The sequence below is a fragment of the Cavia porcellus genome, unplaced genomic scaffold (assembly GCF_034190915.1).
Source record: "Cavia porcellus strain 051 isolate PalLab524CR breed Dunkin Hartley unplaced genomic scaffold, mCavPor4.1 scaffold_12, whole genome shotgun sequence".
Taxonomy (NCBI): Eukaryota; Metazoa; Chordata; class Mammalia; order Rodentia; family Caviidae; genus Cavia; species Cavia porcellus.
In genome coordinates this window covers 64,622,127-64,636,990 of record NW_026947495.1, presented here as the reverse complement: position 1 = coordinate 64,636,990, position 14,864 = coordinate 64,622,127, and the positions used below count along the sequence as shown (strand labels likewise).

General features: G+C 32.2%; 1 protein-coding gene across 3 annotated transcripts in view; it reads right to left on the bottom strand.

Moving 5' to 3' along the window:
* Agps (alkylglycerone phosphate synthase) overlaps positions 1-14,864 on the bottom strand; it is a 150,983-nt gene that overhangs the window by 23,695 nt on the left and 112,424 nt on the right. For all 3 annotated transcript variants that reach the window (XM_063259355.1, XM_013142442.3, XM_005007654.4), the window contains 5 exons: positions 14,610-14,686; positions 12,673-12,785; positions 7,365-7,434; positions 5,888-5,949; positions 3,204-3,293 (listed from right to left, as the gene is read on the bottom strand). In XM_063259355.1, coding sequence (XP_063115425.1) covers positions 3,204-3,293; positions 5,888-5,949; positions 7,365-7,434; positions 12,673-12,785; positions 14,610-14,686 — 412 coding nt within the window. The remainder of the gene's footprint in view (positions 1-3,203; positions 3,294-5,887; positions 5,950-7,364; positions 7,435-12,672; positions 12,786-14,609; positions 14,687-14,864) is intronic.

Genomic DNA, 14,864 nt, shown 5'->3' with positions numbered 1-14,864 from the left:
CAGAACAGAAGAAATGAACTGTTTAACTATGCTACTGTCAATTTGCCAGCTGTTTTTCTTGTGTTAATTCACACTCATAAAAAAATCCCTTGAATGTTTACATTTGAAGTTCCAGATTTACAAAGATTAAGAAAAAATGGAGACCATTTTAACCATGAAGATCTTTAGAAATAATGAAATTCAAACAGAATCTGAAGGATAAATGAATAAAATAAATTTATGGCACTTAGAAAAATACACATTACTCAGAGAATTATTAATAACAATACATAGAAAATATAACTAAATATTAATAGTGCATTGCCACCTTACAACAAATTCAGGATCTGTATATTACACAGTTCAGTTTTGCATAGATATTACCAAAATCACAACAAAGTCTGATGGGCCTAACTGATCAGTAACTCAAATAAATGAAACTTAAATAATTAAAACAATCTTTTGGAAAACCTCAATTTGTGTCTTAGAAAGCCACATCTAACACTTTTTAAAATACATTCATGCCATTTAAATTTTAATTCCATCACTTAAGATACTCAAAATCATTTTTAAAGATACCCAAATTTAAAAAGTAACATTTTCATTTAGAAAGGTTTTCTCCCAAGTCAATCACTAAGTCATTATTAGCTTTTACCAAGTTGTAAGCTGTTTCTCACACAGAATAGGCCTTTATTTTCCCTTCCATCATCTCAAATGTCCGCCTTTCTTTTTTTGACTCACAGGGACTCACTATGCAGTTCAGGCTGGCCTTGAACTCATAATACAGCTCAGGCTGGCTTCAATCTCACAGTGATCTTCCTGCCTCGCTAGTAGCCAACAATTTTTAAAACCCACATTTTTAGCTTTTATATTTGGATTTTACCCAACATGCTTGTTCTAAAGCATGCAGACTTGACTGGGTACTTAATGTCATGCTCATCAAACACTGAAGCTGAAAGATTCTGTAAGAACCTCCTGGTTGAAATGAACAGTAATACATTAAGAAAGATATTTTCTCAGATTTCATGTTAGAATTTTACTTTCTTATCCTGTAGGAGCAAAACTTACTAAATTCTAAAGGATATCTCTCCCAGTGAGAGGCATAAATAGAATACAATATGGTAGTCAGGAAGTACAAGATGTGACAATGTTAAAAAAAAAAGCCACACACACAGAAAAAATAGTTTAAAGAATACAGAAAGAGTTTTAGCCTTATAAAATACAAGCAAATTATCATGCTATGTCAAATTATCAAGAGAAGTAAGTAGTAGGCTTAGTAACTGATGCTTTCATGAAGACTAATCACTAGGAGAAAAATCAGGTATCTAAATTTTCCTTATTCATACTAGTATGAATCATTTGCCTCAAACAATGTAATTATATCACAATAATACTAGTCACTTGTATAGCCCTTTCAGGTTGAAAGTGTTTTTCATACACTTCGTTTCATTCTTACGAGAGTCTAATCAAGGGATAGTACTGCTGCTACACTCTACTCATGAGAAAATTAGACCTGATGAGATTCAATTATGAACAAGCAGCAGACAAATGCAGTCTGACAATATAAAAAACTGTGAAAGTTGGCAGAAAGCTGTCATGGTGGCAAAGTGGGTGGCAAGGCCCTGGTCCTGAGGTGGAACAGGCTCAGGTGTGCTTTCCAGGCTGAGATGGAGTAATTCCAGATAAGTCACAGAACAACACAGTGAACAGAAATATAGCTACTCCTTACATTACAAGGGAGTTAGGTCCCAACAAATCCATAGTAAGGGGAAATACTGTAAACTGAAAATAGATCACATAAGCCAGGCACAGTGGTGCATGCCTGTAAATTCCAGCACTCCAGAGGTGGAGGCAGGAGGATTACCATGAGTTTGAGATCGATCTGAGCTACTTTTTGAGTTTAAGGCCAGCCTGAACTTCATAAGATCACCCTTTCTCAAAACACACACACACACACACACACACACACACACACACCACACACACCACACATAAACCTAACTACCAAACACCAGAGCTTAGTCTAGCCTACCTTAAACATCCCTGTAACACATTAGCCTATTATGGGGTAAAATGATCCAACAAAACATCTGCTTTATAATAAATGTTGAATATCTCATGTAACTTAGTAAATATAGTACTGAAAAATGGAATGATTGTGTGAGTATGCTTTTGAATCACTGTAAAGTAAGAAAAAATCTTAAATTAAGCCATATTAAATCCAGGATAGATGGGCATACAGAAAATGCTGAGCCATACCTGTTTTAGAAACCTAGCACAAGGCTCAGATCATAGTAGAAAAATACAGTGTTTCCAAATTTACTTAACTCAATCACTTTTATATAGTAAATAATATGTCTATAATATTGGGGACTGAATCCCTCATATACACAAACAGAAGAGGAAAAAGTGACGCAGCTGTACAACACAAAATGCTAGGTTGCCACATTTTATGTTAAGATTCCCCTTTCCATGATCAGTTTTTATTTCCATTTATCCTCTATTCCGATTAATTCTGTAATTCTAGAGAAATCAAATGTTTAACTTAATTTTATCCATTTCAACTGCTGGTACTTGAGAAGAAATAAAAACAGACTGAATACAAACTATCTGTTCTCAAAAAAACCTTCTGCGCTGCTATTTAACAAAGAGGACAAGATCATGCATTGTTCCGTGAGGAAGACACTAGCCATACAGGGAGTTTTCCATTTACATTAATTTTTTAAATTCAGTAAAATTTAAAATTCAGTTCCATAGTCACACAGTCATATTTCAATCTCTTAGTAGCTACAGTGGACTTGTGGCTACCATACTGGACTCTGCCATTACAGAATTATTTCCATTACTAAGGAAGAGCCACTGGAGAGCACTGAGTTAATCAGGAGTCTTCTTCTCTCATTCCTTTATTCCACTCCCATTCACTTAATCAGCAAAAGGTTTTTTGCTGATAAAGAGCAGTGTTGATTAAGCATGTAATTTACTCTTTCTTGATTATAGATGTCATTTATAGTTTCAGTGAATGAAGGAGTCCTTCTCTTCTACAGGAGCTGACACACTGCTCATCACGGCCACGGTGGCACAGTCCTAACAAGGTATGTGGTGCTCAGCAACGTTTGCCAAGTGAAGCAGACTGACGCTACTTCTCAGCTGGCATGTTACATTTTTCCCACTGATCAAAAAAGTTTTTTAGACTAAGGACTATTAATTAAAACAAGAAAACTCACCTGCATGTAGAAAGAGGAGGAAACTGAACACCCTTCTCTTTGCACTCCCTTCTTATTCTTTCTTTTACATTTCTACAGAGGTCTACAACCCTAGAAAAGATAATTGGTAATAAGTTTTCAAAGTAATAAGTTTTCAAAGGATAACTACAAAAATCTTAACAAGTACTAAATAGTCTAACGATACTAATCCAACCAGTTTGCTTGTATAGTCCTTTGGAAATTAAACTGTTGGGTTAACTCTGTTTCAGTTTAAATGCATTTTAATGCATTTCTTAATCATAAATGCAATAGAAAACACAGACATATTAAGAACTGATTATTTCTAAACCTTCACTGGGAGAGGAGATGGGAAAAGACACAGAACTGGTTAAAATTCCCAATGGGACACTTCCTAAAAATTTGTAGCAAGCAGAGTTCTCAAAGTACTCTCTCTCAGAACTTGAATAAAGTTCAATATAGCTCAAGGGCCTAATCATCTCCTATGACATAAACACAACCATGTATATTTTTTAGTGCTTACTTAAACTATTAGGAAACTTAGTACTGCTGACCATTTCTTATTGAAACAAAATCTTTCCCAGGCTTTGGTTTATCACTCAATTCCTAGACATCATACCTCGACTCTTCTTGCCAGCTTTTGTTTGTATGAGTATCCCATACACATCAACGCTCTGGGCACTTCTTGCACAGACCTTATTTTCCCCTTCATTCCACACTAGCTGTAAGTATTCACATCTACTTCATGAGTTTTAATCACAAGACTCCCACTGGTATCTCCAAAACAAAATCTCCAACTCAACGGACAGCTATCTTTCTAGGCTGCATTCTCACACTAGGGTTCACTCACAGGACTCTACACAGACTATTCACTGAGCACCTAATCATTGTGCTGCAGCCACTGGGAGATGCACAAAGATTAGTAAAATGGATTAACTCCTTACATGTCTTTTGTATGAACAGGCCAATGACCCAATAGTATGTTAAGCTGAAGACCCTGGTACTTCAGGTTACTGCTAAAAATGGTCACTAGCTAGCTGAGAGAAAAACAAAAGAAGTTGCCAAATGGGTAACAAGTACATTTTTCATTTAAAAAAGTAGCTGTTTCATTAATGTTATTAAAACTTCAAGTAAAGAAACTGCTTTAAAGTAAAACAACTTAAATATGTAAAAGAGAAACTATCAATCAGTTAAGTAAATATGTAAACATATATAGGAATGGTTGAAGAAAAATAAAAAGAAGGCATATGATTAGCTTCCACAATTGGGAGAACACAAAGGTAAGACAGCAATCTCCAGTGATAAGAGGACTGAACATTTGCCTGTATCCAAATTCATATACTGAAATTCTAACCTCTGACATTGACAGTATTAGAAGATGGTGCCTTTCGGAGGTAATCAAGTCATGAGGGTAGAGTTCTCATGAATGCATTTGTGCCCTTTTAAGGCCTGAAAAGGCTTGCTCTCTCTCTGCTTTCCACAATGTGAGGGTAAAATGAGAAAGTGGACGTATACAAATGAGCAAGATGGCCTTCATGCTGGCATCTGATCTTGAATTTCAAGCCTCCAGAACTCTGAGAAGTAAAATCTTTCTGTCTGTGATATTCCATGTAGCAGCCCAACTAAGATACCAAGCAAGGAAAGATATTAGAGACTAAAACTGTCTTTGATCCCACTCTGAAGAGCTGCCATACTATTTCCACTGTTCAAAAGTATTAGTATCAATGAGTTGATAATTCTTTTGTATGTAAGAGTCCCCTTGTTAAATAGAGTGCTGTTATAAATTGTGTGATTATCTAACAACACATGGAATACGAGTACCAATGTACCATAAGCATAACCCATCACAGATAAAAGACAATTTAAAAAAGTTTTCTAGAAGGAAAAACAGAAACAAAAACAAAAATACACTGAGAGGGAATAAAATGTTAAGTTATGTAATATCTAGAGAGGGAATTTATGAGGGATGTGTTACAGTTCATGTACTTTATTGTACATATAAAATACTTTGTAAATTCTAAAGAAAAATCTACCCATCCTCTAAGAAAAAAAAATCTACTGACCATCTCCTTAAAAAGTTTTTTATTACTGAATGAGTATTCTAAGTACATTTTTAATAAAACTACTTCACATTTCCTAACCACTTTTATTATTAATTTCCTAACCAATACTTGCATGTGTGTTTGTATCTGTATGTCAGTTTCCCGTGAAGAAACCTAGATATTTATCTCAACCAATTCTCCTGTACTATAGTTACAATATTACAATATCTTCCAGTATTATATATTTACTTAAATTTAAAAATAAAAATTATACTTACTTAAATTAGATTTCTTTCACAAATTACAATCAAAATTAAGATCTAGCTTAACATACATACACATACAAATATCAAAAGCTAAATATGTATTACATAAGACTAACCAGTTGTATAATTTGACAAGAAATTGTAGAAAACACTGAGACATATAAATCACTTAAGAATTTAAACTAAAGCTCAAAGTTGCCTCTCACCCAAAGGAGGAGGCTTGAAAATATGGCATTCTAGGGAATATGTTTTTAAATATATCCTGTTTTGAAGTTTCTTCATAAAATATTCAAGTTTTACATACTGACATACAGAGACACATTATTCAGCAATTCATAATGTATATTTGAATAATATTAAGCATTTTATTATATTTTACCTGTCCCAAGGAGCAGAAGTCTCAAAAGACTCTCCTATTATATAATACTCCAAACCCAGGTCCTGTTAAGACACAGAAATAACAAAACTACAACATATGCAATAATCAAAAATATTAGTATTTCATGTAATTGTTAGTATTACATATTTCTGCTTCAATCTCAACTGCTCTTTACCATCCCTATCTGTCTCCTAAGAGCACCACATGTTTTCCCTGTGCCTGAGAAAGAACCTCCCTGAGGACAGGAGCTTTATCCGTATTGATTCCTTCTGTTCGTATTGATTCCTTATTAGCTAACACAATGCCTGACACAGAATAGGAACTTAAATATTTCTGCAGGGAATGGCATGTCTCTCTCTAGGAAATCTCCATGTACATGTGAAGACCAGCAGAACAGATTTTTAGTGGCCTGCATAAGAAATAAATGACAGGTGTGGTGACACACCTATGATTTTAACACTCTGGGAGGTCCAAGGCTGAAGGATCACATGTTCAAGTCTAGTCTGGACAATTTAGCCATTTAGTGAGACATTGTCTCAGAAGAAGAGGTGGAAGAAGAGGACGAAGAGGAAGAGGAAGAGGAAGAGGAAGAAGAAGAAGAAGAAGAAGAAGAAGAAGAAGAAGAAGAAGAAGAAGAAGAATTATTATTTCCAGAAATAGTGACATACACCTGAACATACCAGCACACAGGAGGCTGAGGTAAACAGATTAGAATTAGTTCAAGGCCAGCCTGACCTACATAGCAAGACACTGTCTCAATAAATAAATAAACAAACAAACAAACCAATATAAAAACTGGTCACTAAGATGAAAGAAACAGAAAATTGAAAAGAGTGGGTAAAAGGGAAAGCCAGATTCTCAGTGGAATACTTGAGAAATGACCTTTCAGAATAAGATAATTTAAATTGCACAACAGGTAATTCTGCGGAGAAAAATTCAGTAACAACAGAAAAAGATTAAGAAATCTTTACAGTCAAGGCAGGAAAACTAAATAAAGAAATAAAAGTTCAAAAGAATGTAAGTACAGCCAACTTGAAATAAATATGAACTCATGAAGTTTCTCATAAGAGGAAAATCTACAATTAGAAAAAATTTGGCACTCAAATATAAATTATTTTTATATAAAAATCATCACCAGTGAACCAATAACAACTTGGTAACAAGTTTAATATCAATTTTAAAGACATACTTAAATATATATATATACACATATATATCTTTTAAAAAATTATAAATTAAGAAATATTATTGAATAACACAGATTGATTTTAAGCAACTAATGTTTAAAAAGGTAAGCTCAAATTACACAGAAAATTTAAAGAGGCTTCTGAAGAGTTACAACTAATCAAGGGTTCCTATAAAACGATGTGCTAAAATTACAGTAGCTTAAATGTTTTATGAAAATTAAAAAGCTGGTTTTATTCACAGAAGTAGCATTGTTCATAAAATACATTGTGACAAGGGAAATACAACTTACTCGCATGTATGCAATGACATAGGTCAGCAGATAACCTCTCTGTCCATTATCTTCCCCAGCTGCTAATCCACTGTAATTTATAAAAAAGTATGTTTTAAGTAAACTATTTAAATATATAAAACTAATCAGACTGATGATATTTCAAAGTAACTAACTGATTAACAAACATTACATTCAATTTCATTTTTATCTTACTCTCATTTTTATCAAAAAGTATCAAGAAAATAAGCTTGGATAACAAAAATCTAAAAACACTACTATTTCAGTCTAAATATTAATTTCAAACTTTCAGTATCACACTAATAACTGATTCATGTCAACAACATCTCGTATTGCCAAAACAGCATTAAAAATTAGTCATGAGAAACGAACTAAAAAAACTTTAAAATATTCTTATTTTATTCATATAGGTTGAGCAACTCTATCTGAACATCCAAAAGGTTTCAAAACCCAAAGATTTTTTTGTGCATCTATAGGATGTCACAGTGGGAAATTTCATACTTGATCTCATGTGAGGAATCCAAATTAAAGTGCAGGTACACTAAAAATGCTGAATAAAATTATCTACAGGCTATGCACATAAGGTACCTATGATAAATAAATTGCATTTAGACTGGGGGTCCATTTTCAAGATAGCTTATTACGTCTGTGCCAATATCCAAAGTCTGAAAAACTAAAATAGGAAACACTTCTGGTCCCAAGCAGTTCAGATAAAGATACCCAACTGGTGGCATATTCATACTCATACATTTGTATTGCAGTCTTTTCATAGGTAGAGGACTGGGACAATTAGCTATAAAGTCCCAAATACAAGGAAGTTTCTTGAACACTTAAGCATATAATATGTGATATGTTAGATATGTTTATTTTATGCAATTTGTTATTTAAATGAGACAAAACATATACAGAAATATTAAAGTTTAAAAAATGCACAGAGAAGTGAAAGAGCAATAGGTCTTGTTACTATGACATATAGTCTATCTGTTTCAGTTTGAAAATAGTTTTTTTCCCATAGAAATTATATTTGAAATTCTAGTTAGAATCAATTCCATGTAACAATTCAGTCCAAGTGCTCTGGTTTATGAAAGTTATTTCTTTTTAAAAAACAACAAATGAATATTATCTTTCACTACCTTTAGTAAATAATTATTCTTTTTCCATTAGCAGATAAATTTTAACTTTAGTCAACTAAAGGAGGAATCACCTCTCTTATAGCCTCATTTGACATAATTAAATCCTTCCTTTTTCTACAGTTTTGTTACAGTTGATGTTACATAAATAATACATGGTAGACACACTCTTGTTCTATACAAATACTTTAAGGCAATTTCAGGGTAAAAGATATAGGCTAACTGAGGATTTCCTGTTTTATTATTATGGACACATATGTGGACAATAGGGTCATCCAGAAGGAGTGGAGAAAACTTGATAGCAAGCAGCTTCAGTCTAGAGTTACTTGAGGACAAATAAAATATATTAATAGAATGTTAAGAAGCAAACAAGAATGAACTTCGGTTAAGTTGCTGAGAGTGAAAAAGCAGAGACAGAAAAACAATTCTGGGCTGGATGTAAGGTTAAAGGTAGCACAAAATAATATTTGAAAAAGAGTCAGGATTTTGCTATAGCAAGTGCTTAGATGTGAAACAAAGTCAAGAAAAAATCACTACAGATCTAGGGAACATCAATGATTCACCTTGGACCTAGAAAGAACAGGAAAGGAAAAGAGACTGAAACCTAGAAAAGGAAAGAAAACCTATGCTGGGAACCTCGGGAAACAAGCATGCCAGTGTGTGCTGCGGTGGAAGGAGCAGGTATGGCCATGTAGTTCAGCACACTGCCCTCATACATCAGGATGAGATGCTCCTCCTCTTCCTCTCCCAGATCAGCTACAGTTCTTTAGATTGTGCTATAACATCTGAGGGAGAAGGAGCTGTACCATACTGAAACTGATGGAACAAACATAGAAACATGCATTTTTAAAGTCTAAAGCTGAAAGAAACTGCAATTAGATGTTTATTCTAAATTTATTAACCCAAAGAAGAAAAATGAATCTGGGCTTGCCTTTCTGAATCATGTTTTCCTGCAAGTTCAGTAAGGCTTTCAAAGCTGTCGGACTTACAGCCAGAATTACCTTAAAATGTAATATATAAACAATCGCAAGGCTTAGAAATTAAATGCTTCTAAATGGGCACTTCTGCAGCTACTCCAAAAAACTACAGCTTCAAACTGCTTTAAACTGGAAACATGCATTCCCTATTTTCTGCTCTCCCCAAAAACTTCAAACATCAATTTACAAGGTTCTGAAACTGAAAGGTATTCCATGAGAAAAGATGAGGAAGTCTAATGAAAGACGAATGAGACAATCATTTTATATAAAAGGGCCATCTGGCGAACCTAATCACTCTCATGTTAAATTATGTTAAACAACTTAAGCATACTTTAAAAATAATGATAATATATTACCTTCAGTTCAATGGTAAATGTCAAAATACCCATCATGAGCACTGGCAGGTAGTGTTTATTCTGCTCACTTCTTAGCAAAGTAAAAGTACATTATGGATAAACATAGGATGTATGATTGGAGTATGACTATTCAGTATCTGGCCACTATGTTCAGTGGGTTGTATGTATTCAAAAGTACTGAAGTGTGTGGGAGTGAGAACAGAAAGGCAAGAACAATGGCTGAGACAACACAGAAAAATACTCTCAAATGTTGAGAGTACTTTGCTAAAGCAATTAATTTAGTCTATTGAAGCAATGGAACAGGACTAAGACAAAGAAAAAATAAAAGATTAATAATGTCTAGTTAAAAATAAAATACATTAGTGAAACTAACATAAAAACTTTAGCAGAAAGAAGCCTGATGGTTCTTTCCTCCAAATTGTTAAGCAAAAAGAGAAATGACTGAGAATTCAGGATTGGGCAGGGCAGTGACATCTTAGTAAGAAAAATATCCCTGAGTCTTCAATAATTAGAACAAAAATTACTGTCTACAAAGAATGGGGTTGGGGAGTATGGGACCAGGACCTCCACTAGACACCTAAAGAAGGCGTTTCCAAGTATTAAAAAATAAAAAAAAACTCTAAATCATATGCCTAATGAAAATTGGGGTTGTTAAAAACAGCTTTTCTTACTAAATGAAAGAATTAAAGAACATTGTTATTAATTATAACATAACAAGAAGGATCAAATAAGTCAAAATGGTACCCCAATCTGGTCCAAAGTTTTTTTAGTACTTTATCTCTGCTTTAAATTGATACTTTCAGGGATCATTTCTATAGTATGCTTTAAATTGATCTTACTAATTTTAATGAATAAAAATTATATAAGTTTTGTTTAGAGTAATCAAAATTGCTGGAGTTAAACCAACAGTTCTGGGGCCTAGTATCAGTAAGTGAAGATATATATATTTGAATTTATTTTTAAATTGTGAGTGGACAGTTACATAATAAAACCAAAACGGCATTACTAATACTCATAGGGTCACAAACAAAAATGATAAATATCTAAAGATTGAAAAAATTTTCTTACATTAGCTTAATTCATTTGAAAGAAATTTAATCAAGCACCTAGCACATTCCAAGCATTGGTAATGATCCACAAGAAGCAATATGTCATATACTACACTATAAGGTAAAATAAATAGGCATTTTTTACAGTCAACCTACCTCAAACAGGAAATGTAGCCATTACTAACTAGCAATGGTTTTCTAGCTACTCTAAATTATAATTATTCGTGTGTGTGTGTGTGTGTGTGTGTGTGTGTGTGTGTATTGGAAGTAGGGAAGATTAGGGTAAAACTAAGTAAATTCAACTTTCTATCAGTGATTCAAATGCTACAGAAAACTGTCCTCTTCAATTTCTCCCAACTCCGTTTGGAAAATTCTGAAATTCCAATTAAATACTTAAACGTATAAGGAAAAAATGTTTTAAAGTTCCAGTCCCTAATATTTAAGGCTAGCGGAGACATAAAAGACTTCAATTTAAATCTCCTTAGTTACTTTTTTCTGACTTGTACCATGTTTGGAAGGGAAAAACAGCCTTATAATCACATTATTCATGTAACTTAGAAACAAAAAACATAGGTAGATATTGTGCTAAACTCTTTCTGGGAAAGAAAACATACACATTTCAAAGTTCCAAACAAAAAAACATAACTTGAATTCCAAGCCACTGAATCATTAAATGAATCTTTGTAACACGATTACTTTAAACTAATTTAGTTAAAACAAAGTAATTCCAAAATAAGATACTGTAAGAGAAAAGGTGAAAAACTAGCAAGCTTTGTCATTTACTAAAGAAATTAAAACACATTTGCCAATTTCAGAATAGGATAAATCTAATATATTAGTTTTTAATATTCAAAAACAGTATAAAAATGAACTAAAAATGAAGTTAAGACTACCCATTTTTCCACTCTAACAATGCTGTACTTAAATTCAAACAATCCTAGAAGTTGTATGTGAAAAAGAGACAAAGAAGTACAGCGGTCAAAAGCACATAGCTCCAAATTTCTTTTGAAAAATTTAAAGAGGATACAACAGAAACAAGTATTTGTAGAGAACTCATATAATGGATATGATATAGTCTAACTCTAGTAATAAAAAAGGTAATGACTAATATCTAAAAAACAATTTATGTACTTTAAAAGGAAAAGAAAAAAGTGTAGTCCTGATAAATGGCATTTCCACTACAGTTCTCATCGATCAATCTTATAATTCATCAAGCAGATGGACAGGGACCACCCTATCATTACTCAGTAGGTTATATGTGTGAAATGTACTCTGTTTCTTTATACCAGGACAAAATAGTAAGTGACAGGGGGTGGAGTACAGATAATTAATCAAATATCAAGGATTAAACATAATTTCCATTTAAAAACTAATAGCATGTTTTATACATACCCTCTTCTCACTAAATAACATGACAGTGAATTTTTCCTTATTTTATTCTAGCATAACATATGACAAATATAACAAATATTTTATTCTAGCAGACATATGACAAATATCACAAATATTGGTATTAGTATAAAAATCTCTTAAACAACAAAATATTTAATATACAAATATACAAATGGACAAGAGCAATACATATCAATCTTAGTATAAATTTTAGAAGTAAACTCAATAATAGTATTTTAAATTTATTATCATAAATTACCACAGATTTAATACTAAATTCAAATTAGTAACTGCCTGGAGAGAAGCAGACTATTTGGAGACATTAATGCCTGGTACATTAATAAATATTTGGCAATCTCATAATTTTAGATTTTCTCTTGATAATATGAACTTAAAAACCATACCCAAATTTTGCAGCAATGTCATACACTTGTTTTTCATGTTGAAGAACCTTCTCCCGGTCTCCCTCAAACAATAATGTTGCTACACTTAGCTGATTTGGATCAAATCCCTTAAACTACAAAAAAAAAAAAAAGTAAAATGTTATTAGTACAGATTAGTTTTCCTTTGTTTTGTTTTGTTTTTTGTGGGATTTTTTTACAGATAAGTTTTATTTTGCAAAATAGTAAATCAAATACATTTTCCTTTTCCTGCTGATCTGAGCTCTAGTATAACTGACTTCTAAACAACTGAGCTTTAGAACTTTACATGTCAATCAACGAGAATACTTAACACATCTTGTCAGACCATTACAATGTAACAAACTATACAGTATAGGAGAAACATCTTTCAAATATGCCATGATGTTAATCACAATGACACTGGCAAGCAAAAACAAGTAATAATTTGTCAGAATTTTAATTATAATAAATAACCAAATAAAAAGTACAAAATGATAAAACAAAGCAGCTGGAGTACGGGAAGAAAAGTCCCACAATATCTCTATGTAGCAATAATAACTTACTAAATAATATGTTTTTAAAAAGAAATCTTATCACTTCTTGGCCTTTTGGCTAAGATCATATGTAAAAAGAAATCTTGTGCAAAACATTAGAAGAAAGACTAATCTAAAGTTAAAAACATTAGACTAAGACTAATCTAAAGTTAAAAATTCATTACAAAAACATGTTAAAGAAAGATACATGCTCCAGAATGCATTAAGCAAGTAATACAAACCTGTCAATCCTTGACCAAATTAATATTAGTTTATTCCAACTCTAATGAACTTCTGAAATGAAGTTTCTAAAACAATAAAAATGGTGATGACAAGAAAATTCTGAATAACAAGAGAGGGAATGGACTTAAAATTGTATCAGTTTAATTTTTCAAGAATAAAAAGGTTATTAAAGAGAATTAAGATACATTAAAATGGAATGCATTTCTTGGATAAATACTATACAAGATGGCGTAGGCATGGCAAATCAATGTAAGCAAAGCAACGGTTAATTTATGGTGATGACACAACTGGTTGGCAGGCAGTTGGGTAGCAAGAGGGAGATAAAGATTTAGGTATTTATCTCACATTATAAAATTAAAATAAATTTTAATAATATAGAAAAAACTTAATTTTCACTTAACGCAAATGGTCCTCATCATATCTCTAGAGAATAGAAGACCATTCTAAGCTTAGAAGCCAATAATCACAAGGAAAGATATGAAAATTAGAAACATGACCACTAAAGAAGAAAACCTCATTATTAGACTAAAAACATTTACTTACAAAATGTATGACAAGGAGTCTCTAATAATTTCATTAGTAAAAGGGCCCAGAACAACACATCAAGAAGAAACAAGATTCTGTCATCCTTGTAAAATAATCATAGAAAAATTACATCTAAAATATACAGAAGTGTTCAGTCTCACCGGAGTTTTAAGAAACACCAATGAAAATAAAACAGTTTTCTCACAGTTAAATAAATTTATGCTTTAAAAAGAGTAACATAACAAAACAAAACAAAAACCCAGATGCACTAACAAGGCTACAACAAAGAAAATGACACACTTGTATTTCTGTTAGTGTAATCTTTTAGGAAAGAAATCCAGTGGTCTAAGTTTAAAAAAACACACACACACTCTCCTAGAAAATGCTATAATTAAGCATCAGGCCATTTAATGCAGTATTAGTTTTAGAAACTCTAAAACTAGAAAAAGGAAATTTCTAAAATGGAATGCATAACTCACTTGATAAAATATTACTCCAACATAAAAAGTGATTATAAAATATATGCAGCAACATGGAAAAACATCCTTATGATGGTGAATGTGAGGGGAAGAAGGCAGAAACAAAATTAATACAGTATACTTAGAATTTAAAATTTTAGCATCTTATAAAAATCCTTACCTTTGTAATATAGAACTTTTTCAATCCATCCAAAAATGATGTAAAAATAGAAGAAACCTGAGGTTTAAGAGCATGACCTATAAGAGAAAAAGTTTATATACTAAATTAACAGGAAAAAGCTACTTCAACTCAGTATTCTAAAAGTTAAAGATTTTATGACTAATTTTAATACAATATATATACTTTTCTCTTCTTTCAAAAGCCAAACAAGTTTTATTTACAAAACCTATTGTCAGTTCATGAAGTCAAATTACT